The 23722-nt window shown below is 62.2% G+C and overlaps 2 protein-coding genes across 3 annotated transcripts; one reads left to right on the top strand and one right to left on the bottom strand.

Moving 5' to 3' along the window:
• Positions 1-1541: 1541 nt before the first annotated feature.
• FBXL16 (F-box and leucine rich repeat protein 16) lies at positions 1542-12057 on the bottom strand. Its single transcript, XM_060123604.1, has 6 exons — positions 11863-12057; positions 4473-5128; positions 3233-3741; positions 2789-2873; positions 2411-2474; positions 1542-2141 (listed from the first exon to the last, which is right to left on the bottom strand). Exons 2-6 carry the CDS (start codon positions 5112-5114, stop codon positions 1993-1995), a joined length of 1449 nt encoding a protein of 482 aa, XP_059979587.1. The 5' UTR covers positions 5115-5128; positions 11863-12057; the 3' UTR covers positions 1542-1992.
• A 6643-nt stretch (positions 12058-18700) lies between these two features.
• METRN (meteorin, glial cell differentiation regulator) lies at positions 18701-20892 on the top strand. 2 transcript variants are annotated; one of them, XM_060123995.1, is made up of 4 exons: positions 18701-18826; positions 19116-19516; positions 20423-20482; positions 20559-20892. In XM_060123995.1, the coding sequence occupies exons 1-4, from the start codon at positions 18729-18731 to the stop codon at positions 20873-20875; spliced, it is 876 nt and encodes a 291-aa protein (XP_059979978.1). In that variant the 5' UTR covers positions 18701-18728; the 3' UTR covers positions 20876-20892. The 2 variants fall into 2 exon arrangements, with proteins under 2 accessions (XP_059979978.1, XP_059979979.1); XM_060123996.1 differs by lacking the exon at positions 20423-20482.
• The last annotated feature ends 2830 nt before the right edge of the window (positions 20893-23722 follow it).

Here is a 23722-nt window from a genome sequence, read left to right on the forward strand (position 1 = left end):
GGGGTGTTGTGGACCCGTTTTAGGATATCCCTGACCCATTCCTATCCTTAGTTACCCTGTGCCTGAAACAGGCCTCATTTTTGCCCTTCTGGAAGGATAGGCTAGATCCTAGATATTTTGGAGGGAATGTTATGTGTAATAATTTTAGTGTCTCTCCCCCTCTGAAGCAGTGAGAGGTTAGGGACCTTCTGTTGGTCGCTGCTGGGTTTCCAGTCTGGCACAGTGTTACCAGCCTCTGCACGTTTGTTGAAAGAACCAGTAAGTCTGATGAGTTGAGAGGTGCACAAAAATTCAGACTTGGGCCACTCAGGACAGATACACCTTCCCCCCACCATGGCGTCATGACCTAAAACCAAATCAGACATGTGTTTTTACAACTTTTTTAATATATATTTTTATAAACAGGTCACGTGATAAAATAGCACAAGAAACACTTACCAAATATAAGGTTATATCTTCCGCATATACAGGAGAATGAGGTCGTATGTACAATAAGAAAATGATTTTAGGGGTTGGTTGGTTTTGTTTTCCTCTCTCCCCCTAATTTTTCCTCCTACAGTCGTTGGAAATATCACAGCTTCAGTTGCATTAATACTTTGGACAAATGGACAGCTGCCCCTCCCCACTAGGGAGCTGTGGGGAGGAGGGGCTGAAGAAACTGGCTCCTGACCACCTCAGCCCTGGAGCCTCTGGCCAGCGCTCCAGGGGCAGGGAAATCTTTGGGCTGTTGAACTGTTTCTCTTCAACAGCATCTCTCGCTCGCTCTTTCTCTCTCTCTCTCTCTCTCTCACTCTCTGGCTCTCTGGAAACTGGTTACTCTCTTCCAACCGGATGGGGGGGTGGGGGGAGTGTCCCAAGATTGGATGTGGGTGCTGTATATCCTGGGGCTCAAGGTTGGGATGGAAAGGGGTCCCAGCCCCCTCCTCAGTAATTGCCAAGATGTGCCAGCACCCCCGGGACCTCCCAATATCTTGGGATTGGACAGAACACGGTGAACCCATGTGGGCAAGTAGAAGTTTGGGAAGCTGGGGAGGGGTGTGAGGCTAGAAAGGAGCCCTCCCTCCTTTGGGTGTTGAGGGTGAGCTGGCCACTGGAAGATCGGAGCCGCTGGCTGGGGCCCCCTTTCCCAGCTTCCACCTGATGGATACCTGCCCTGGGTGAAGTGTGATGCTGAGGGGCCTGGGCCCAGCTGGCTACAGGGGCTGCGGGGCAGGGTCCAGCCAGGACTGCTCCCAAGGCCTGCAGGCCCAGATGGTCGCTCCAGCTTCAGGTCTCTCAAGGTAGCTCTACCACCCCTCGGTTGAGGTGGACTGGAGCCAGCTGGGCTAATGTTGATTATGCCAGGGTCACTGTCAGCCCAGCGGTCCCTCTCCTAATCCAGTTCTGCCCTAGCCTGGCCAGGGCCCAAGGCCCTTAGGCCTGTGTATGGGGGTGGGGCGAGCACGGCCTGTCTCACACAGCGGCAAAGAAGAGGGGAGGTCGCTGGGGTCAGGCTGGTATGAGGTGGGGGAAGGGCGGGTGGGACTTGGGCTCCTGGGCGGGCCATGGCTTTGGCGGCGGCCTGTTTCCCCTCGCACCCCTCGGAGGGCTCCAGGCGCGGTGCAGTGGAAAATGCGGGAAGCCCTGGGGTCTCTTCCGGGCCCCCGTGTCCTGAGGGGACCCAGCTCCCCTCAATCCCCCTGGGCCCTGCCAGGGGTGGGGGGGACAGCGGGGAGACAGAGAGGGGTGTGGCGGGGAAGGCGGTAGGGGCGGCCGTCTGACGAGCTCAAAGCGCCCGCAGGACCGAGCCCCAGCCCCCCGCACCCAGCGGGCGGGCAAAGGATGGCTGCGGCTGTGGCGTGGTGGAGGGCGGGCGTGCAGTTGCGGGTGCGAGGGGCATGCACAAATTCCCCGAGCGTGCGTGCGTGCGCGGGGCTGGCCCGCCCACCGCCCTCCCTGCTCGAGGCGGGGCCGGGAGGAGAGCGAGGGGCCGAGAGGCGGGAAGGCCCTGCGCTACTCGACGACGAGGCAGCGGGGCAGGTGCTGCGAAAAGTACTTGAAGAGCTCGGGGGTAGCCCCAGGGCAGTTGGTCAGCTCCAGCTCCTCCAGCTCCTGCAGCTGCACCAGGCCCGACAACCCGGTGGCGGTCAGCAGCGGGCAGCCTGCGTCGGGCGGGAGGCGGGGCGGCGGCTGAGTGGGCGCGGCCCGAGGGCTCCGGAGGGCGGGGCTGGGGGGAGGGAGCTCGGGGGCCGGGCAGGAGCAGGCCGGGCTAAACTTTGCCCGGCGTCTCCGTCTTCTGACTGGGACTTGGGACGCAGCGAGTCAGCACCAGGTATGGGTCTGCACAGGGGACCCGGCAGGGCTGGCGGAGTCGGACTAATGGGGGTGGGTGGTCACTGCCCAGGAGGACGGCGTGGGGGGGGGGTCTCACCTGCCAGAGACAAGAGACGCAAACTCCTCATGGCCAGGAGGTGCTTCAGCCCGAAGTCCTGCACCTGGGCGGGAAGGCGGGGCGAGTTAACTATTTCCGTTCGCGCCCCGAGGGAGCCCCACTCCTGGGGTCAGGCCATAGGGGGCAGGGGGTGGGTTCAAAACGGGGGTTCTCAGTTCCCCACGGAGTCGGTGAGGCCCTGGGGACTCTTTGCGCTTCGCTTACGTCGGCCGCTTGGGTGTGGAGGGATCCCAGACTTCATTACAGGATCTGAGCGGGCCGGGTGCAGGCCAGCGGCTTGTCTGGGTGGAGGCTTTCCCCGTGCCCCCCACCTCCCCTGCCTACTCCCCAATCTCTGGAGGCATGGAGGGCTGATACCTGGCAGCACCATCGCAGGTAGAGGCTGCGAAGGGACGACATGGTGGACAAATAGCTGAGGCCAGTGTCCGTAATGCGTACACACCTGTGGTCGCAACAGAAGGAGGCTGCCCACCTTCAAAACACCCGACCCCTTCCTCCTTTTCCCGAAGTGTCCCGGTCGTGAACTCCCCTCCTGCCCCAACATGCCCCGCCCTTTCCATAGCCCCGCCCCACCAGGCTCCGCCCCCACCTGACCCCTCGGTGGTATTCCCTACTGGCGGGACATAGCTCAGCCCTGCTCTCGTGTTATAGCCCACGTGTTATGAGGGCCCCGCCCCCCCCTTGCTGCAGCCCTACTCTAGCTATAGGCCTGTCCACTAGTCCACTGGCTCCCTGCTTAGAGGTCCGGCAGGCCTCGCCCAGCCCTGCCCTCCAAGGCCCCGGGGTGGGGGACGCGCACACCTGTCCAGCACGAGCTCCTCCAGGCGGTGCAGGTCGCAGGCCACGTACTCGAGCGCCATGTCGGTGATGCGTGGGCACCACGAGAGGTCGAGGCTGCGTAGCTTGCGCAGGTTCTCGGCCACAAGCTCGACACCATCGTCGGTGACCTTGGAGCAGCCAGAGAGGCTGAGTGCGGTGAGGTTGGGCAGGCTGTGCACCACGTTGACCACGCCGTGGTTGGTGATCTCCCAGCAGGAGAGCAGGCGCAGCGTGTGCGTGCTGTGGCCCTGGCGTGCCGTGAAGTAGGCCAGTGCTGTGTCCGTCACGTGGTAGGCCTGCAAGCTCAGCTCAGCCAGGTTGGGCAGCAGCTGAGAGATAGCCGCGATGGCGTCGTCGGCCACGTTGATGCAGTCGCTCACACTCAGCGAGGTGATGCGCGCGCTCAGGCTGGACCACAGCCCAGCTTCGGTGAAGTCGTTGCAGCCTGACAGCTCGAGGCGCACGACACCCTGCATCTGCTCCAGCATCACCTGAGGGCGGGCAGGCGCGGGGTCAGGAGGCCCAGACCTCCCCCTCGCCAGGGTGCAACCCTACCACGTTTTCCCCAGACACGCCCCTTCCCCCAGGGCGTGGTGAGGATGGTAGGAGACAGAGCAGAAGGAGCCCACCGAGGGGCAGGAAGCTGTGTTTTTAAGCGTGTATATGGTGTAAACATGCATCAAGCTGTATTCTGACAAGTGCACTTTACAGTGTGTTCGTTACACTTGAACAACATCTAAAAGAGGAGGCAGGGCACAGGGGGCCTGGGAGTCCAGGGCCTGGCCAGAGCAGGTGCTCAGAGCCATAGGTGTTAATGATGTGATGTTAAGAGTCCAGGTCCCGGGGAAGGGGCTGCCTCCACAGCTGCTCCTCTGACCTTTGCCCGTTTCTCCCACCTCCTCCAGCATCCTCCCTACCCAATGTGAGCTTCTTGGGCATGCATGGCCTCGCATTTAATTGACTGCTTTGCTGTTGCTGTCTTGAAATTCTTAGTCATCTTTGAACAAGGAACCCGAATTTTCATTTTGGTCCCCCAAATTATGTAGCCAGTCCTGCTCCCCCCACCCCAGAGCTACACTCCTCCTCAGGACACCGACCCCACCCTCGGCTGCTTTGCTGCTAGTGTGCCCAAGCTTCTTCCTACTCCCCCCACATGTGCTGAGTGGCTGCTGCCTGGCCCTGCCCCCCATCCCTGCCCTTCTGGGCCAGTGGTGGTGCGCACCTCCAGGCCGGCATCAGTGATGGTGGAGCGCTTGAGGCTCATGGCCTTGACACCCTTCTTGGAGAGGGCATAGTTGTCGATGAACTCACAGATGTCCAGGTCGGAGACACCGACCAGGCAGAAACCCTCAAAGCCACGTGCTGCGAAGCCCTGCAGGTTCACGAACTCCTTCTCACCTCCAGGCAGAACTGTGTAGAGCTCCTTGGCATGCAGCACAGGCGTGAGGCCCGCCCAGAACTTGGGCTGGTAGAGCACACGCCTCCAGGCCTTGCACACCTGGGCCAGCACGCACCTCTCGCAAGCTGAGAAGTACCAGAAGAGGCCATTGAGGATCTTCTCGTCTGTGGCCAGTGGCGGCCGCTCTACTGGGGGCCCGGGCACTGGGGCTAAGGCTGGTCCACCAAGGGGGAGCCCTGCCTGGGGGCACAGGCCCCCGGCCAGAGCAGCCCGGGGCGGTGGGGCAGCCAGGCTGGGTGGTGGGAGGGTGGGCGGGGGTGGCTGGCAGGGGCGGTTCTTGGCAGCCGGCGTGCCCTTGGTGATGCTGGCTGTGCCCAGGCCGTTCGGCTGGCCTGGCAGCTTCACCAGGCCATTGCGAGGCAAGCATGGAGGCTTGGGGTCGCCGTCGACGCCCGGGCTCGACATCTTCCTCGCTCGGTCTGCAGACAGTGTCCAGGAGAGAGGGTAGTGAGTCTGCTGCCAGGGCAGAACTGAACTCCTTTCCATCCATGGGCGTCCCCTCCCATGCCATTCCCAGAACCACCCAACAGAAAGGATCTGAGTGTAAGTCCCTCCCTCCCTGACTGAGCAGTTACAGGAAGGCAGGGCTGGTCATGACCACGACACTCCTTGAGCACCTACTGTATGCACTGAGCTCAACCTCCACCCACTCACAGAGCTTTTCGATACCTAGGCACTATGGCTCCCATTTTACAGATGACAGAACAGAGATGGAGGGACATTCGCCCATGACTGCTCCCTTTACCTTTGCTGCTCACCATCAATGTCTGCCAGGCCTGCCTCTGCTGGACAGGGGCTGGGGAACTGAGGGTTTGGGGCATTCTCTGGCCACTCCTCTATGGGGTGCCAGCGTAGCTGTCTGGAGTGGTTTGAGTAAGCCATCTGAGACTCACATACCAGCCTCTGAGAATCTCAGTGGCTACAGGAGGTTCTGTGGCTCAGAATCTACCGAGAGAAAGGGCAGGTGTCTTCCCAGGGTGCTTACCGTGATGCCAGCACAGTGAGCCCTGGACACATACTGTTTCTTTAATCCTCCACTCAACCCACTGAGGACGATGATGTGATGACTGTACCCACTGTACAGATGAGGAAATCATGGCTGAGGCAGCATGAGTTGCTTGCCTGAGGTCATAGTAAGTGGTGGAGCCAAGACATGGACACTGAGCTCGCTGTGGAAGGCTATGTGTAGGGAGCTTCCCACAGGGTGGGGGCTGAGACCAACCCCGAGCTCCCCTCCTCAGGCCTCCAAGGCTGTGAATGGGTGGCAGAGGGCACTGGGCACAGACGACCCTGGAGAGAAGGGGCAGCAGGACCCCCACAGCGCTACCATCTGTCCCACATTCCAGATCTCCTGCCCATCCCCACCTCAGACATTCAGCGAGGAGGTAGCATACCCAGTGGCTCACCCCACTCTGGCTATGTGGCTTTGGGGAGCCACTTCCTTCCCCAAACCTCACTTTCCTCACTTCAAAGCCTGGGAAGTGATGCCCCATGGGACAGCATGTGACAAGGACTACGTGCAGTGCATGGCTCATAGTGAGCTTGCTGGCCAAAGGGTGAGCGGACAGGAGCCCCCAGGAGGGAGGGGAGCCAGTGGTCCTGCCCTGCTCTTCCCAGTACCACACCCTCCACTGGCGTCCAAGCCCTGGACAGGACAACACTTGCCAGTATTCCACACCTGGGGAGGGGGTGCATCCTGGGCTGGGTCCAAGGGTCTTACTGTAACATGTGGCCCTCATGGCTGCCAACCAGCTTTGGGTCCAAAGGCCTTCCTGCCCTGGTAGCCATGAACTTTCAGGCTGGCAGTCCACCCCAGGGCCTCCCTCCCCCGAGGAGGCTCCCACACCTTGGCTGCCCCTTCACTACAGCTCATGACCGGGTAGTAGCAGCCTCACACTGGCTGATACACGACATCCCTGACAACATTTGCTGAATGCCCACTGGGATAATTGTGTATTTCAACCTTACAGCAGCCTGGGTGGGGGGCACAGGGGAAAGCACTACTGTTACCACCGTTTTCAGATTAGGAACCGGAGGTTCCCAGGAGGTACAGTTGGCCCACAGTGGCAGGAGTGGCCTGACATGAGGGCTGCCCGATATCGCTTAATGCCAGTACATAGGAGGGGACCATCCTGGGACAGCAGTGCCTCATGGGGGACAGGATGAAGCCCACAATTGCCCCTGCCCCACTACTGGGGCCAGTGGAGAGGTTATCCTGGCAACTCCCTCCTGCGGTTTGTGCTGGGTACAGAGGGGTAGCCCCAGCCTGAATACCTTCTGCGTCCCCAGAACAGGGCACGCCGGCTTTCTGCAGAGCAGGCGCGGCCGGCCTGAAGCCCGGAGGCAGCACCATGGACAGCGCCCCTCCAGCCGCCTCGCGCGGGCTAGGAGGCCAGGCCAGTCCCGGCCCGCTCCACCACGGACAGCGGCGGGGTGGGGTAGGGAGGGGTACGGCCCGGCAAACCCAGTTCAGCTGGAGCTGGGAGGGGCCCTGGAGGCTTGGGGTGTGGGGCGGGGGGAGGAGACGCCCGCTCGGCTAAGATCCGGAGGAGGCGGCGGCGGAGGCGGCACCAGGGGAGAAATAACTCAAGAGCAGTGCCGATTTAGGTTGAAAATTCTCCCAGCCATGGGTGTGCACGTGGAGCGCCTGAGTTGGGGGGATCACGTGTATGCCCCGGGCATCTGCGGGGCTCCCTTCCCGTCCCCCACAGGAGCTCACATTTGCATACACCCACAGTCCCATCCCCACCCTCCAGACCTCAGGGTGGAACTGGCCCAAGGAAGAGTCCACAGGAGGGAGGGGCCATGCCAAAGATGGCCCGCAGCAGCCTGTGGGGCGTGTCCAAGGCCTGACTGCCCCTCATCCCACACCCCATCCCCGGCCAGAAGGCACTGGTCAGCCTGTTGGTCAGCACCCCCCCCATATATGCCCTGGGTTGGAGCTGCCTTCCCACAGAGGCGGCCCTGCTGCTCCCCAGCCTTGTCCACCGTCTTCCTGTGCTCCAGCTGCTCCTCATCCTTAAGCCTCTCACCCAGCCTGAGCCCTGGCTCTTTAGCTCAAAACTAGAAACAGCCACACATTAGCCCAGGGGTCAGGGCTTTGCGAGAATGCTCACTGTTCACTTTGGAAATGGGTCTGCCTGCCAGTTAGGCAAGAGGTCCCTGGGGGGCTGGGATGAGGGCCCCTCTGCCTGGCCCTGACCCTGGCCCCACCCCCCCAGCCAGATGGGTTGCAGAGCCTCCCACCTTCTTGGTACCTGCCCCCGCTGCCCCCAGTGGGGCTAGGAGGACCTGCTTGGATTTTCCTGCCAGGATGGGGCAGGGGCAGCTGCCAGTCCGCTGGGGACTACTTCCCCTTTAGGGATAAGCACGAGAAGCTAACGCCAGGAAAAGAGGCTTTTAAAATAAGATGGTCAGGCTTGCACTATTCTTAGCCTCAGCCCCTGGTGTGTTGTGTCTCTGTGTGGAGTGGAGTTCTGGGGGAGGCCTCCTCCTGGGATAGGCTGCAGGGGCTCGAGGGTCCTGGGTTCACCCCAGAAGGAGGGAGGTGATGGTCACTACTTTAGTTGTCTTGTCCTCATCAGCCTGAGCCAGAGCTGGATCAGGGTGCCACTTGGGAGAGCTAACCATGCCTCTGTGTTTCCCCAGCAGACTCATGTGAAGCATGGGGGGGTCCCAGGGGCTCGTGGGAGGACTCCAGACCTTGGTGGCTTCCAGGCTAAGGGTCTGCAGATTGCCATGCTGGGGCTTCATAAGGAGCTGCCTCTCCTGCAAGTCAGGTCACTGGGCCCCGAGACTCAGCAAGTCCACCTCACAGCCTCACTTCTAGTCCCTTTTCGTCCTGACCCTACAGTTCAGCCAGACCCTCTGTCCTGCATTCCTCCTCCCCTCCCCTCTCTGCCTGGGCACATGCTGGCCCCCCTGCTTGCTCAGTAGGCCTCCCTGCTCCGTAACCCTGCCAGCTCCTTCTCTTCCATCCTTCAGTGTGAGCACTGCCCCTGCCCCTCCCTGGGGGACCCCCAGCACCGGGGAAGCATAACCAGAGTCTCCGCCATCACGTGCATTATCATCACCGTCTACCTGTCTGCCTCTCCTTGGCTGGGGACTCCTTGAGGACAGACAGAGTGACTACTGAGTGGCCTCTGAGTGCTTGCTGAATGAAAAGAATGGCAGTCCATTTATCAGGGTCATGCAGAAAGGGGTGCAGCTGACAGAGGCCCAGGAGGCGGGACGGAAGGCAGTCAGTGGAAAAGCTGTAGCTCAGCTTGTCAGTCCTGGTGACAGAGGCCAGTGTCCATAGGGGAGGGAGGGGTTGGTGCCAGAGTCCCTGAGAAGGCTCCCAAGACCCTGGGGCTTGGGGTGGGCCTTGCCGTTATTCTGACCTTTGGGAAGAGGACGGCTCATGTTTCCTTTTTGACTGAGTTCCCCCCCCCCCGAGAGCTGCAGAGTTAAGGAAGCTGGATGCCTGTTCCCCATAATCTGGCCAGACCCAGGGGGGCAGGGGACAGGAAGCACCAGAAGGGAGGGAAGCCTGGTTCTGCTCTGCTCTTCCCAGCACCACGTGCCCCCCCTTCCACCCACTGCTGGTCTGAGCCCATCAAACACTGCCTGACCACAAGTGGGGAGAGAGAGGCTCGGAGAGTGAATTTTCAGAAGTTGTACAAAGCTGGGATTTGACCCCAAGACTCAGGCCAGGCATGGTGGTCCAGAGGGCAGTCCCGGGCCGCCACCAGCCTGCTGCTGCCTCCTTTCTCTGCTCTGTTCTGCTTCAGTCCCTGTGCCCTTCCAGCCTGGGTCCCTCCGCTGGGGTCTCTCCCAGCGTGCCCCTGTCATGCCCCTGTGCTCCTTCCAGAGGCTGCAAGCTGATGTCAACCACTGGCACACTCTTCTTTTAGATTGCTCATGCCCAGGAAACCCCCCACTCCTCATGGCCCTAAGCTCAGAGGTCTCCTCCTCCATCCCTGATACCCCCACGTAATGCAGTGTGCCCTGGATGCTGGGGGGCCCGGCCCCAGTAGAACCTGCACTGACCAGTTCTCCCTGCTAGCTGAAGACCATGGAGCTGGGCAGGGCATTGGTAGCCAGAAAAACTCACATCAGGTCGATCTGCAGTGCTGGCCCCAGGGGCTGGGGTGACAACTAGGATAGTTTGGGATTGGGGACACAGCGCAGGCTGACAAATTCCATGACAAGCCCTGTGACTCAGGCACATTCACATCCCTGCCACTTTGCACACGTCCTAGCAGCAGCGCTCCCCTCCCGCCCCCAGCTCGGAGATGCTTCTGGGGTGCGGGCTGCCCCACCCGTGCACTGGGGGCTCTGGGAAGGGAGCACGTGGGCCTCAGGAGAGACCTGAGTCGGTGCTCAGCAGACCAAGTCCTGAGGCCAAACTCAGGGCAGCTCAGCCATGTGGGGCCGGGTGCCTCGGGGGTGGGTGTTGGGCTTCAGTCCTCATCTTGGCCTCTCTGCTCTGAAGGACCTGAGCCCCACAGGGCCTAGGCCTGGGGCATCTAGTGCCTCAAACACTGCCAAGGGAAGGAATGTGGCCTGAGCCCACCCTCTGCAGCTGATCTGGCTAAGGCCCCTCCCGGGCCACTGGTAAGGAAGGTTCTGGGCCACCCACTTACCCCATAGTGCTTCCTTTGCTGCCACCGTCGCTCTTCCCCTGAGCCAGCCCTCTGAGACGCAGCAGCAAGCTCCCACGTGTGACAAGATGGGGGCTGTGGAGAGCTGACAGCGCCAGCCAAGGGACCCCTTCCCCGACCTCCAGGTGAGGTGTCTCCCTGGCTGAGAAGGCCTGCCTGAGGCCCAGCTGTCTTGAGTGTCCCAGGTGCCCTGACCTCGGGGCCACTTGTTTCCTTTTGAGCAGTGGGAAACAGGACTCATGCAAGTGCCCTGGAAGCGGGTGTGAGCTGCACGGTGGCATCTGTCCCATGAACCTCCCCAGCGTTAGAGGTGCCCATAGGCCTCCCAAGGCGAGGGGTGGTAGAGGTGGGGGAGCCAGGCCAGGCTGTGGACGCGGCAGGCACTGGGCCAGATGAATCCTGGGGTCCCTGAGGGCTGAACAGCCCTCCCTGCTCTGCCAGTGTTTATGACTGGGGCTTGAATTTCCCTCCTCCCCAGATAGCACTCGGTCCAGCCCTATGGCCACCTCCTGCCAAGCCAGTGGGTCTCCATCAGGCCTCTGCCCTGGCCTGTGGGACCCCAAACCTCTCAGGGTCCTGAGCTAGCTCAGGCCTTCTGCTCCAAGGCTGCTGTCCAGTATCTCTCAAAGGAGCCTGCTGGAAGAAAGGGCCCCATGCCCCACGTGGCCCCGGGGAGGCCTGAGCTGACCCTGGTCAGTGGGCCCTCGGAGGCGGCAGGTGAAGCAGCATGTGGCGTCTGCCCTCTCCGTGGAGGGAAGGCTTCCTGTGCAGAGGCTGGGAGGGGCTGGAGGAGTGGCCACTGGGCTCCAACAACCAGGCCTTCTCTCCTTCTGGGGTCATGGGTGGGGACTCTCCCCACCCACTCAAACTCCCAGAAGGACAAGACCCTCCCCCAGCAGTCTCAGGGTGCCCAGTTCTCCTTCTGGGGCCCTTCAGCCTTGGACATCGCCCAACCCCTCCTCCAGAGCCAGGCACGTGGCCAGCCCCCTCCCTTCGCCTCGTCTTCCCACTGTGGCAGCTCCAAACAGGGCCAGGTTCAGGTGTCCAGAGGCAGATCAGCCACCGGGCCACACGTTCACAAGCTCCTCCTGGAGTGTAATTGTATATAACACCTGTCTCACAGGGGCAGGGGCTAATGGTGCTGGGGTGGGGAGCCCAGAGTGCAGTGGGGTCCAGGACCTCACCCAGCCAACCCAACTGGGGTCCTGCAATTCGGCTTCCACAGGGGCACAGCACCGTGGCACCGACCCCCAGCCTTGGTCCAGTTGCCATGGGGATCGAGCCTCGACCAGGCCAGCCACTGGGGTGAAGGGCTGCGGGAAGGCCTGGCAGGGCTGGAGGCCCAGCTGCAGCAGCCAGGGAAGGGGCTGCGGTTACGTAAGCCCTCCGGGGGTGGCGGCGACGCTGTCCCAAGCCCCCTCCCCGCGTCGTCCTCATTGTGGCCTCCGCGGTGTTGTGGCCTGGCCCCCTACCCGCCCTGTAAGCCTGGCCCGGCACACACACCTTACCTGGGCCCGGGCTCCTGGCTCATGCCACGCTGTCCACCGGGCGTCCTCCCGTCATGGGGAGCCCGGCATGGGCACCGGCGAAGCGGGGAGGCGGCCGAGGTGCTGGTCTGGCAGGCAGGGCCCGGCCGCGCCCCGCGCCCGGCCTGGCCGGGCCCCCTCTGCCGCGCCTCGAAGAAGAGCTCCCGGGTGGGAGAGGATCGGCCGCCCCGAGCCTCCCACCAGGGAGGCTGAGGCTGTGCCCAGATAAATAAGGCCGCTTTGCAGGGAGCCGGGCGGGCGCCTCCTCCCTCCCCTCGCCCTCCTCCTCCCCGCCCTCCTCCTCTGCCCTCCTCCCCGCGCTCCTCCCCGGCCGCCGGCGGCGCCGCGCCCGCCCCCCGCCCGGCCTTACGCGCCGCTCCCTCGCGCGCCCCCGTTGCCGGTAGCCAATCCGGGTTGGCGAGCCCGGGCGGGGGCGCTGAGGATGCTGAGCCCCGCCGCGCCCTACCGCGCGCAGAGCGCGCTCCCGCGGCGGCGTGCACGGGCACGCGCCAGCCCGGACCTCACCCCCGCTTCCCCTCGCCGCGGGCGCCCGCACAATAACAAACCCTGGCGCACGGCGGGTCGGAGAGGGGAGAGGAGGGCAGGGGAGGGCGGGAGAGGGAGGAAGGCGAAGGAAGGGCCGGGCGCGCAAAGGGAGAGCCGGGTGGAGCGAGCCCTGCCTTTTGCGGAGCTGTGGGGACCCCGAATCCTGCGGGGCGGAGAGGACTCGAGCTTTTGGGCGCCGGCCGTCCGACCCTCCCCCTCCTGGCCCCTCTTGCGGAGCCAGTGGCCAGGCCCCCTGAGCGGCCCTCGCATCTCCCGCGCACCTGCGGGGTGCCAGGCCCAGGAACCTCCCTCAGTGAGGAGCGCAGTTGCACACCCGCAGAGCCGAGAAACAAGAGACCAGTAGATCATTTCAGAGAGTGACGAGAGCGGTGAACGTTCAAGAGGGTCACGTGATGGTGACCGCGCGAGGTTGGTGGTGGGAGTGGGGCTCCTGAAAACAAGACGCTTAAACTGAGTGCCCCAAGGGTGAGAGGGCAGACGAAGTTGTTCAGGAAGGGATGTGCAAAGGTCCTGAGGCCTAAGGAGCCAGGCAAGTTCCCTCTGGAATGGGTTGGAGGCCTCGGTGGTGGCAGCTCTATAGGGCAGGCTGGGTGGGGGGCAGTGGGGTCTGGCGGGAGGGTGTGGAGGGCTCTGTCTGGGCCAGTGGGGATGCCAGGCCTCCCAGCAGGCTCAGGGCAGAGGACAGAGGCTAATATCGCCCATCCTGGGACCTCCTGGGAGTGGAGAAGGCAGAAGGACCAGGTGCAGGGAGAGCAAAGCTGGGTTTTCACACCAGGGAAGGAGCCTCAGGGCAGAGAGGCAGCACCCCCGCCCCCCAGAGCCTTAACAGAAAATGAAACCAGCTGTTGTTTGCAACATTTTGACAGGAAGCAGGACCCAGTGAGGCTGGTGTAAGGTGAGGGCAGTGGAGGGGGAGCAGCCTGGCCTGTCCCTGGCTGGTTTGGGGGGTGCCACTCTGGCTGTGTGTGGGACGCTGGTGGGGGTGAAGGCAGCTCTTCTGTGTGGCAGGGACTTAAGAGTCACCATCCTGCTGACACTGATCAAAGGGGGAGGCTTGGTGGGACAGGCAGGGGGTGCGTGAAGACTTCGGGGTGACCGGGAGAGTGTTGTCTGACCCATCGGGTAACGTCCAGTGTGTGCTCAGCCTCCACCCCATGAGAGCATGCGTGGGTCGGCATGGACCCCGATGTGGACAGCGCCCTGACTGGTAGGCAGGACTTCACTTTGCACTTTGAGGGGCTCTTGCCCCTCAGCAGTGCCAGGGCCCCAGGCAGAGAGCAAGTTATGCCCTCAAAGGGGCCTGAGAGGCCACCTGCCTTGGGAGAATCTGAGCGAAGAGCTCTTGCTCAGAGGGACATGCATACTCTGTGGGGGCCTCCTGAACACCTGTGCCCTGCTCACCTCTGCCCCCACCTGTTCTCCCAGGTGCAGGGGGGTCACTTTACAGTGCAGATGCGGTCCCCATGCTCCCAGGGCTCCCTCTGCTCTTTGCTGAAGCCTGCAAAGCCCTGAGTCTCTGGCACTGCCAGCCCACAGCCTTGCCCTGTACCTGGCCCCTTGCTCTTGGAGTCTCAGCTACACTGGCCTCCCTCCAGGGCCAGGAGGGCACCATGTCCCTCACCTAGATCATCCCCTCACCTGGAGCACCCCTCATCTGGAGCATCCCCTCACCTGGAGCATCCCCTCACTTGCAGTACCTTCACCCCTCAACTGGAGCACCCCTTGTCTTGATGCCTAGGCATGGAGGAGTCTCCCCAGTCCAGGCAGCAAGGGCTTTCCAGCTCTGGAGCATGAGGGGGTGAGGATCTGAGACCTGGGAAGGCTATGAGAGAGGGAGCCACTGTCACATCAGGGAGTGGGGCTTCTCACCATTGAGGTCACCCTCATGGCTCTGGAGGCCTGGGGCAGTGGCTCTAAAACTCCCTGAAGCTCCTCACAGGAGGTCCTCAGGCCTTTCCTTGGGAGTTCTGGGGTGATATGTGTGCCCTGGAACCACATGCCTGGGCCCAAATCTCCTCTCTGTGGATGGGGCCTCAGACAAGTAGTTCCCTGCCTGGAAAATGAGTCTGGGGTCCAAGGGGTTGCCCTGAAGATCCTAGTGCAGCACAGGTGGTGAGAGCCTCGTGCTCCCTAGTGATTAGGCCGGCTCTGAAGCTTCCTGCTCTGAAGCTGCGGGGCCACATGGACACTGGGCCCCTCACTGCCTCTGCTCCCCACCCAGAGGCAGGAGCCCCGAGAGTGCCTAGGGAGGGAACCATGTGGGGTGGGAAGGCCACAAGTGTGTTTGCCAGTCCTCACCACCGAAGCCAGATGGGCGCCCACAGAAGTGAGAACCTCGCAGCGTGGGGTGGCCCTGGCAGCTGTGGGTGGCGGGCGGTGGGCAGCAGGCCTCTCTGCTGCTTCTAGCTTCTGCTTCCTGCCTTCCCTCCTCCTGGGACGCAGGCCCGACTCACCAGGGGCAGGGGGGTGGAGCAGCCGGGGCTGAGGATGACTCAGGGCCCAGCTGTCACCATGGCAACCCTGTTGCCTAGCAATGGCGGTCTCCCAGTAACGTCTCTTAGCAATGGGATATTTTCCCGGGCCCTGGCTGGAGCCTGGCAGTTATTTTTAGCTCAGCTGCAAATCAGTCTGCAGCTGCGTTTTTGGCTCCTAGAGAAGATGCAAGGTGTATGTGGGGCGGGGAGGGGGGTGGATTTCTCATCAAGGGAGGAAACTTGTCATGTGTCCCAAGGTACAGGCTCATAGGTGGGCAAGGCCAGATTCCACCTGGGAGTGGAGGTGGGGGTGTGTGCAGGTGAAGCGGAACCAGCTCAGGCTGCCGGGAAGAGTTGGCAGATATGACTGTCTCCCTGATGGGGTCTCTGGGAGGGCTGGTCACTCCAGCACCCTAGGGCTCCCTAGGTCAGGCTGGTCAGGAGCATTCCAGGCCAGTGTTCATGGTGGGCACCACTGGAGCGTGTCACTTGGTGGCAGATTCCTGGCACCCTTGGCTCTCAGTTGTGGGAACTGTTCCCATTGTCCTTTGCTCCCATGCTCCCAGCCCCCGCAAGGGGTGCAGCGCCCTGCCCTGGGCCAGCTAGAGCACACATTCAAGACGTCCTGGCTGCAGGGGTCTGGGTGGCCACAGACTCAGCTCGGGGCAAGGCTGAGCTGGCCTCTGCTTAGCCCCCATCTCTCCCTCTCCCCCACTTCTGCTGAAATGGGAGCCCAAGTGGGAAGTCTTGGGCAATTGGGAGAACTTGACCCTTTTGGGCTTTCTCACCATTTCCTCAAGAGCTAGGCTCACTGTCCCCTCGAAGCCAAGTTCCACCTCCCACTGGCCAGCTTCCTGTCCCTGGTTGGCCCTAAGCTCCATCCAGACCTGGGGCACTCTTCCCATCCCTCCACCCCCATTGCCTCTGTCTGGCCTTTGTGTTGCTCCCACAGGCCCGGGACCAGCCCAGCGCCCCCCTCGGTCACATGTGCTCCTCATCTGTGCCCCTTACCCTGTGGGGTTGCCTCCCCTGCTGGAGGGCAGGGCTCACTTGGACTGCTCCTTGTCCCAGCATCTGCTCCAGTCCTCTGCCAGGACTTGGGTTTTGAGTGGAAATGCAGAGAGGCCCATTTTGGAGGGTCAGGGCACTGAAGGGTCTGGAGCTGGGGGCACTCCAAAGGCTGAAGCAGCCTCCAAACCGAGCACAGATGTTGAGGGAGTTACCTGAGATTTGGGGTGTCTTTCATCGATCCATGCACTCACTCTCCAGGTTATTTACTGAGCATGTCTGCTCCTGCACCAGCAGCAAGCAAGGCCAGGCGTGGCCTTCTGGGCGCCCTGTCTTGTGGGTGGCAGACCTCCGATGGCTTATGCCACTGGGTGCTTCAGGGAAGCACCCACAGGGCGTGGGGCCAGGAGCTGTGAGGAGAGGCAGCCTTCTGTGGTCTTCTGTGGGTGACAGCATCACCATTGGGCCCCTTGAAGAATCAGCTGCGGCAGAAGGCAGGGGAAGCCTGGTGTTGAGGGGGCCACAGCTCAGTCCTTTCCAGACTAGGTCACTCTTTAGGAACCCCTTCCAGGCACCCACGGACACTAGCCCATTTTCCGGGGGAGGAGGAGGGTGGGGAGCCAGGGGCCCCAGACTGGTGGGAGGTGGGGCTGAGGCTGACTCCTCACACTGCCACCAGAGGGCGCCTGGAGCCCACTGTCCGCCTCCCAGGCCTGTGCAAGAGCAGTCAGGGCCCCAGTGACCCGCCAGAAGTGGACCCACTGTCTCAGCAAGGGCAGCTGACGGGGGTGCCCGCTCCCTTCCTTCTAGTGGGGCCTCTTTTGCCTTCTATGTGCCCAGCGCCAGGCCCTGTGTACCCCTTTTTAAATTTGTAATTGGGTAAAAAACACATAAAACTTACCATCTTAACCATGTCTAAGTGTGCAGGAGTGTCAAGTACAGTCACACTGTTGTGCAGCCGTCACCACCATCCCCAGGACGTTTTCAGCCTCCCAGACTGAAGACTCTGTCCCCATTAAACACCAACTCCCCATCCCCCTGCCCCTGGCAACCTTCATTCTAATTTTTCTCTATGAATTTGGCTATTTTAGGTACTTCAAATGAATAGACTTATATTTGTCCTTTTGTGATTGGCTTATTTCACTGAACATAATGTCTTCTAGGTTCATCCATGTTGTAGCATGTGGCAGAATTTCCTTCCTTTTTAACCAGAATAATATTCCACGGTATGGATAGACCCCATTTTGTCTACCCATCATCTGTCAATGGATACTTGGCTTGTGTCCACCTTTGGGCTATCGTGTTTGATGGCTGGTTCCCACCGCACCTTGCCCAGGGCAAGGGGCCAGCTGAGCCCTGAGGATGCCTTGCCCCTCTTTGGCCCTGAAGGGCCCTGGAGCCAGGGGAGGGGGCAGTGGTACGCTCAGTCTGGCAGCGGCTCCAATGCCTCCCTTCCCCTTGGCGCCATCTGCCTTCATCTGTCAGCCTGCACTTCTGGCCCAGGGCAGCAGGAGGGCTGGGGTGGGGGGACAGTGGGGTAAAGACTTCACATCTGGGCTTCCCTGGTGGCGCAGTGGTTAAGAATCCGCCTGCCAATGCAGGGGACACGGGTTTAAGCCCTGGTTAGGGAAGATCCCACGTGCCACGGAGCAACTAAGCCTGTGCGCCACAACTACTGAGCCTGCACTCTAGAGCCCGCGAGCCACAACTACTGAGCTCGTGTGCCACAACTGAAACCCACGTGCCTAGAGCCTGTGTTCTGCAACAAGAGAAGCCCGCCACCACAATGAAAAGTAGCTCCCGCTCGCTGCAAGTAGAGAAAACCCGCGCACAGCAACAAAGACCCAAATACAGCCAAAAAAAACCCCACAAAAAAACCCCTTCACACCCACAGGCGGCAGAGAGTCTATGTCAGCTAAAGCTTTCAGTGATCTCAAGGGTTCCAGTGTGAGGTTGGAGTCCTGGGTTTGTGCCTAAGGCCTCTGTAATCTGACCCCACGGTTTCACCAGGCTCTTGGGTCCCATCCACCGGGTCCACACCTCAGGGCCTTGGCCAAGGCTGTCTGCTCCTCCCCATTGTCTGGCATTCTCTCCAGTCCCCATCTGACAACCTACTTCCCACCTCCTCCCTAGCCTACACATTGGCATTGGGGGCGGGGTTTCCTCTATGAGAGTGGGCCCCGTTTCAGCTTGTCCCGACCTACTAGGGGCTTGATTCTGGGGCTCAGGGCTGTCCTTGCTCCTGCTTTTCCACGGTGCCTGCAGCCCCAGTGCCTGGACTCTCATCGCTGGGTTACCGCGTGGCCTGTGGGAAGTCACCAGGGCCAGGTTAGGGAGAGATGGGGGATGGAAGCCTAGGTACCAGTCTTGGAGAGAGCCACCCAGATGAACTCCCCTCCCCCAGAGGTTCCAGTGGGCACCACCCCCACCCTGGCCAAGGGCTTGGAGGACAGTGGCCCGACCAGGACTGCAAGCAAGGCGAGGCTGGAGGCGGGGGTTGGCGGGGGAAGTAGGGGGGTACCTCGAGGAGGTGACACTGAACACGTCCGGCCGTGGAGCCCCCTCCCCAGCGCCTCCTGGGCCACGGGCTGGTCCTCCCACCCCCGAGAGCGCCGCTGCAATTGGTGGAAAGTTCGGGCACCGCGGCGCGATTGGCTGCTCGGCCCGCCCACTGCCTCCCGGCAGCTTCCAGGCTCCCGGCCGGGTGGGCGGCCGGCAGGCGCGGGCGGTGGGGGCTGCGCGGGGCCGGGGCCAACGCCCCGGCTGCTCCCGCCGCGCCCCCGCGCGTCCCCGCGCGCCATGCCGCCCCCGGCGCTGCTCTGCGCCCTTTGCTTCGGCCTCTTGGCCACGGCCGCCCGCGCCGGCTACTCGGAGGACCGCTGCAGCTGGAGGGGCAGGTACGAGCCCCACTGGACCCCCGCGCGGGTCAACCCCCTGGGACTCTGCGCACCCCTTAGGAGGGGGCTGGAAGATGTGTCGCCAGCCCTTTGGGATGGGGGCGCTCCGTCCCGGCACCGAATCCTTGCCCTGCCCGCCCCCCGCCGAGTCCCAGAACGCTGGGCCTCAGTTTCCTCTCCACAAAGTGGACGCAGCTGTTGATGGCTGCGGGGAGAGGGTGCAGCGGAAGCGGGCTGGCCGGGTGTGGACGCCGGCCGCCCGCCTCAGCACCGACCCTCCGGTCCGCAGCGGCCTGACCCAGGAGCCCGGCAGCGTGGGACAGCTCGCCCTGGCCTGTGCGGAGGGCGGGATCGAGTGGCTGTACCCGGCCGGGGCGCTGCGCCTCACCCTGGGCGGCTCCGACCCCGGCGTGCGGCCCGGCATCGCCTGCCTGCGGCCGGCGCGGCCCTTCGCAGGCGCCCAAGTCTTCGCGGAGCGGGCGGGCGGCGTGCTGGAGCTGCTGCTGGCCGAGGGCCCAGGCCCGGCCGGGGGCCGATGCGTGCGCTGGGGTCCCCGCGAGCGCCGGGCCCTCTTCCTGCAGGCCACCCCGCATCCCGACATCAGCCGTCGCGTGGCCTCCTTCCGTTTCGAACTGCGGGAGGACGGGCGTCCAGAGCTGCCTCCGCAGGCCCACGGCCTCAGTGCGGATGGTGAGTGCAGGCCTGGGTGGGGACAGGTGGGAGTCGGGAAGTCGCTTCCTGGCCTCGCTGGGTGGGAACCTGCCTGTCCTCCCCACTGCATAGAGGGAGAAACCGAGGCAGCCTGTCAAAGGCACACAGCTAGTGAGTAGCAGCGCCAGGACAGGTGGGGGGGAGGGGCAATCCCTCACCTTGCGGGTTAGGGAAATTGCTGACAGAGGGCAGAATCCCGGAAGGGGAGGCCGGGCAGGGCAACCCGGGCCCCTGGTCCCTGAAGGGTTGGGGGAGGGGATGACGGCCAAAGCTGTCCAGGGCTCCCTGGCCCAGCGGTGACCTCCCTCCCCTCCCCCAGCCCAATACAACAGAAGTCCACTGTGAGCCCGGTCACCATGGAGATGCAGCCCCGCCTCCCGGCAGGGCACCAGGCCCAGCTTTTTGCTCTCCTGGAGCTTGGAGCCTAACCTCACAGGGGATGGGGGGTCTCTGCTCTGTCTCCTGACCCTCGAATCCACCATAACCTCCTGCCACGTGGGCTGGGCCGGTGACTTTGGGCCCCAGGAAGCAGCTCTGGGAGACCAAGGGTGCTGGTGCTGCCTGTGAGATGGGTGTTCAAGAGCATGTGCCTCGTGCACCCAGACCCTTGAGCTCCAGCTCGGTGGGTCTTTGTGCCTGCATGTTGGGCACAGCCCCCAGGCCCATGTCTGTGCACGTGTGTGATGCATGCACGAGCCTGCAGTGTCACCCCAAGTACAGGGTGTCTTCAGGGTGTGTACACATGGTCCCTGAGACCCCCAGTTGCCATCAGGCCCTTAGGGGGGTCTGGTAGCTTGCCCTCTCTATCCTGTGTCCAGCTGGGGAAGGGCTCGGGTAGTCCTGGAGAGGTCAGGGCTGCCACTCATGACCTCCCCTGCATGCCAGGTGCCTGCAGACCCTGCAGTGATGCCGAGCTCCTCTTGGCCGTGTGCACCAGTGACTTTGGTGAGTGTCCCTGCTGTGGGGCGAGCCAGGGGCCTGCCCTCCCCTGAATGCCACTGTCCAACATGTGTCCCCACAGTGGTCCATGGAACCATCCACGGGGTTGCCCATAACACAGAGCTGCAGGAGTCTGTCATCACCGTGGCCGCCGCCCGTGTCCTCCGCCAGACATTGCCGCTGTTCCGGGTGGGGGGCCCTGGGGGCCAGGCGCAGGCCTCCATTCGCACCCCACTGCACTGTGGCGTCCACCCTGGCCCTGGCACCTTCCTCTTCATGGGCTGGAGCCGCTTCGGTGAGGCCTGGCTGGGCTGTGCACCCCGCTTCCAGGAATTCAGCCGTGCCTACACGGCTGCCCATGCTGACCACCTCCACCCCTGTGAGGTGGTGCTGGACTGAGGGGCCTGGGAGCAGGGTGCTGGGGAGGGGCGCGTAGGAGGGTGGGGGGGTGACCTCCAGATGGCATCACAGTACCAACTGCTTCCGAGGTAACAGCAATAACCAATAAGAACGCAGCTTGCATTAGCCAATGTGCATCGGGTGCTCGTGCCTGAGCCCAGCCCTGGGCCTGCCTCACTTCATTTTATTCTCCCACAGCCCCGGGCACTGCCCAGTTACCGCTTCACAGAGCCAGAGACTGAGGCTCTGGGGCAGTGGTGCCATGTCTAAGGCCACCCAGCCCACGCCCTGGAGAGGGGCTGCTGCTGGGTGGGGGCATGCAGGGACCCCCACTCACGTCACCCTCAGCTCTGCTGCCCCCAATGCCAGGTGATTCCACTTCTCAGAGTGGGAGTGGAAAAGGGGCCATAACACCCAAGGTCTGAGGTGGTTGGAGGCCCTTGTAGGGGGAGGCAGGCGACACCACTCCCAACCTGAGGGAAGGGGCTGCAATCTGGCGGGCCACCGACTTCCCCGCGTGGTTCGCTGCAAGCCCAGCAGAGTCATCCTGGCCCCACTCTGCCCCTGGGGAAGAATGGGCCCCTCTGTCCACAGGCCCCTGCAACGTGCCCAGCATCCTGACAGCTGTGGGGTCTCTTTTGCAGGGTCCTGCTTGTTGCCCATTTCTAGTGGGCGGGGGCACACAATGGGGTCTCTAAGGACCGTTTCCCGCCACTGGCCTCATTGTCGCTGCCCCCGCCTTCCTCTCCAGCCTCAGCCACATAAAGGGCCAGCGCGGTCTGGACAAAGCTGACGGCCCTGAGGCTGAAAGGCCCCAGGATGGGGGTGCACGTGGGACTACTGAGCCCAGAGGGACCTGACTCTGCTGACCCAGACCCATAGCTCCTGGGAAAGAGGGCCACAGCTCAGATCTGGTGGGGTGCCTGGGCTGAGCCCCAGAAACAACTTCCCATCTCTGCCTGGCAGCCCTCATTGGAGAAGGGGCCCTGCCATCCTGCAGGCAGGAACTGAGGCTGGGAGAGGAACAAGGATACACAGGGCCACTTCTGCCAGATTCGGCTGATATAGGTACCTCATGTTGCCACGCCCTGTGTGAACACTGCATCACTCCAGTGGCTGCCCTGGAGTTTCCGTGGGGCAGGCTGTCTAAGGCTACACTCGTGTCGGGTACGCACTCCTTTCACTTGGACGGGCCATTTGCTGTGGGGACTGGTGAGAATTGTGGTTGGGAGCACAGTCATCCTGGATGGTAGGCTCCCCTGGGCTCCTTCCACCTTCTGCTGTTCCTGAGGCTCCTTGCTGTGCCCTTTCGCGTCCCCAAACTCAAACCGGCACCCATGGATTGTTCAGAGCTCAGGCACCAGACCTCTCCTCTCCACGCACATTCCGACATTCCCTCATTGGAGAACTGGGCCAGCCTTCTGGCTTTAAATACGATCAACGTGCTGATGACCCCACATTTGGATCTCCAGCCTGGACCTCTCTCCTGGACTGCAGACCCTTGTATTCCTGTTTCCCCCTCCCCCCACCAGGGAGTATCTCAGTAAAGACCAGAGGAGGAGGAGGTGAGTGTGCTCTCCTGTCATCCTCCTCTTCATCTTGGGAGGCTTTTGCACTGCCCATGCAGACCCCGACCTGAGGAGTGTTTCGCCTCCAGCGCTGAGAAGCACCTCACCCTTGGCTCTTGCCCTAATTCTCTGGCCAGCTCCCCACAGCCTTGTTTGGACAGAGGCCCATGGCCACACGCAGTGTGGTCACTGTGGACTACCTCTGGGACCATCTGTCCAGAAAAATGTAGGGCATCTTCTCTGGGCTGGGCCCTAGGCTGGACACTGGCCTCTGCCCACCTGCCCCAGGAAGCGCCTCCTATGCACACACCCTCCTCCAGAGAAAGTGTTGGCTTTGCAACCAGCAAAAGGAGCAGAAAGGGCAGAAGTGGGTGTGGCTGACAGGGTCAGAGGAGCCCCAGGGTGCTCTGGGAGGAGCCTGGAAGGCTTGGGCCAGGGGCTTCATGCCTGCTCACAGGGGAGTGGCCAAGGGGAAACGGTGTGGGTGAGCATGAGGGCTGGGGCTATGGGAGCAGGTGCCTCTGGGGCACCTCTGGGCATGTGCATTCACACAGGTATGCACTCGAGTGCCCAGTACCCAAAAGTGAGGAGCAGGGTGCAGGTGTGAAGGTGAGGGACTTTTGGGTGTGCACACTGGGGAGTCGGGGTAGGTGCCTTCATTCAGTCGACCCGCTTCTATTGAGTTTCTTCTAGGTACCAGGTGCTGCTCTAGCACCAGGAATAATACAAGGAACAAAAGAGACAAGAATGGGATGCTGTGTAAGCCCAGTGCACATCCTCCTTTTATGGGGAGGGCCAGGTGACAGCCAGGAAGGAGACAGAAGGTTCTGAGATGGGGGTGGGGAGCAGCCCTCCTCCGCTCCAGTGCTCAGGTCTTGGGAGCATGGCACCGGGGTTTCCTGCCACAGGAACACCTGTCTTTCCCAAGTGGAGGCAGCTGGGGCCAAGTGTGCGGCAGTCTGCACTTGGGGATGGGGGCAGTGGTCTCCAGCATGCCTGCATTGTCTGAAGCAGCCTCCGTCCCTCCTGACCGATGCCGTGGATGGATGAGAAGCCAGGCCAGGGCCTGTGTGCAGACAAGTCTCTGCCACTCAAGGACGTTTGGCCTCAGGGTGGGGTAAGGAGGGGGTCCTGGCTCTGTCCCCGCACTTGCCTCTCTCATTCCCAGGCTTCATCAGGTCACTTCCGGGAACTCAATCTTTCTTCGTGTGTGTTACATTTTCTGGAGAAGGAAGGTGGTCTCCCCAGTTCCTGGGGCTCTTCCTCCCATCCACCTGAC

Source organism: Lagenorhynchus albirostris, chromosome 15 (assembly GCF_949774975.1).
Source record: "Lagenorhynchus albirostris chromosome 15, mLagAlb1.1, whole genome shotgun sequence".
NCBI lineage: Eukaryota > Metazoa > Chordata > Mammalia > Artiodactyla > Delphinidae > Lagenorhynchus > Lagenorhynchus albirostris.

Bases quoted from the DNA above. Each gene is read 5' to 3' on its own strand.
- METRN (XM_060123995.1), top strand. From the start codon at position 18,729: ATGCCGCCCCCGGCGCTGCTCTGCGCCCTTTGCTTCGGCCTCTTGGCC. The intron at 18,827-19,115 runs GTACGAGCCCCA...TCCGGTCCGCAG, and splicing joins CGCTGCAGCTGGAGGGGCAG to CGGCCTGACCCAGGAGCCCG. The intron at 20,483-20,558 runs GTGAGTGTCCCT...GTGTCCCCACAG, and splicing joins CGTGTGCACCAGTGACTTTG to TGGTCCATGGAACCATCCAC.
- FBXL16 (XM_060123604.1), bottom strand. From the start codon at position 5,114: ATGTCGAGCCCGGGCGTCGACGGCGACCCCAAGCCTCCATGCTTGCCT. The intron at 3,742-4,472 runs GTGCGCACCACC...GCCCGCCCTCAG, and splicing joins TCACTGATGCCGGCCTGGAG to GTGATGCTGGAGCAGATGCA. The intron at 2,142-2,410 runs GTGAGACCCCCC...CGCCCGACGCAG, and splicing joins GCGTCTCTTGTCTCTGGCAG to GCTGCCCGCTGCTGACCGCC.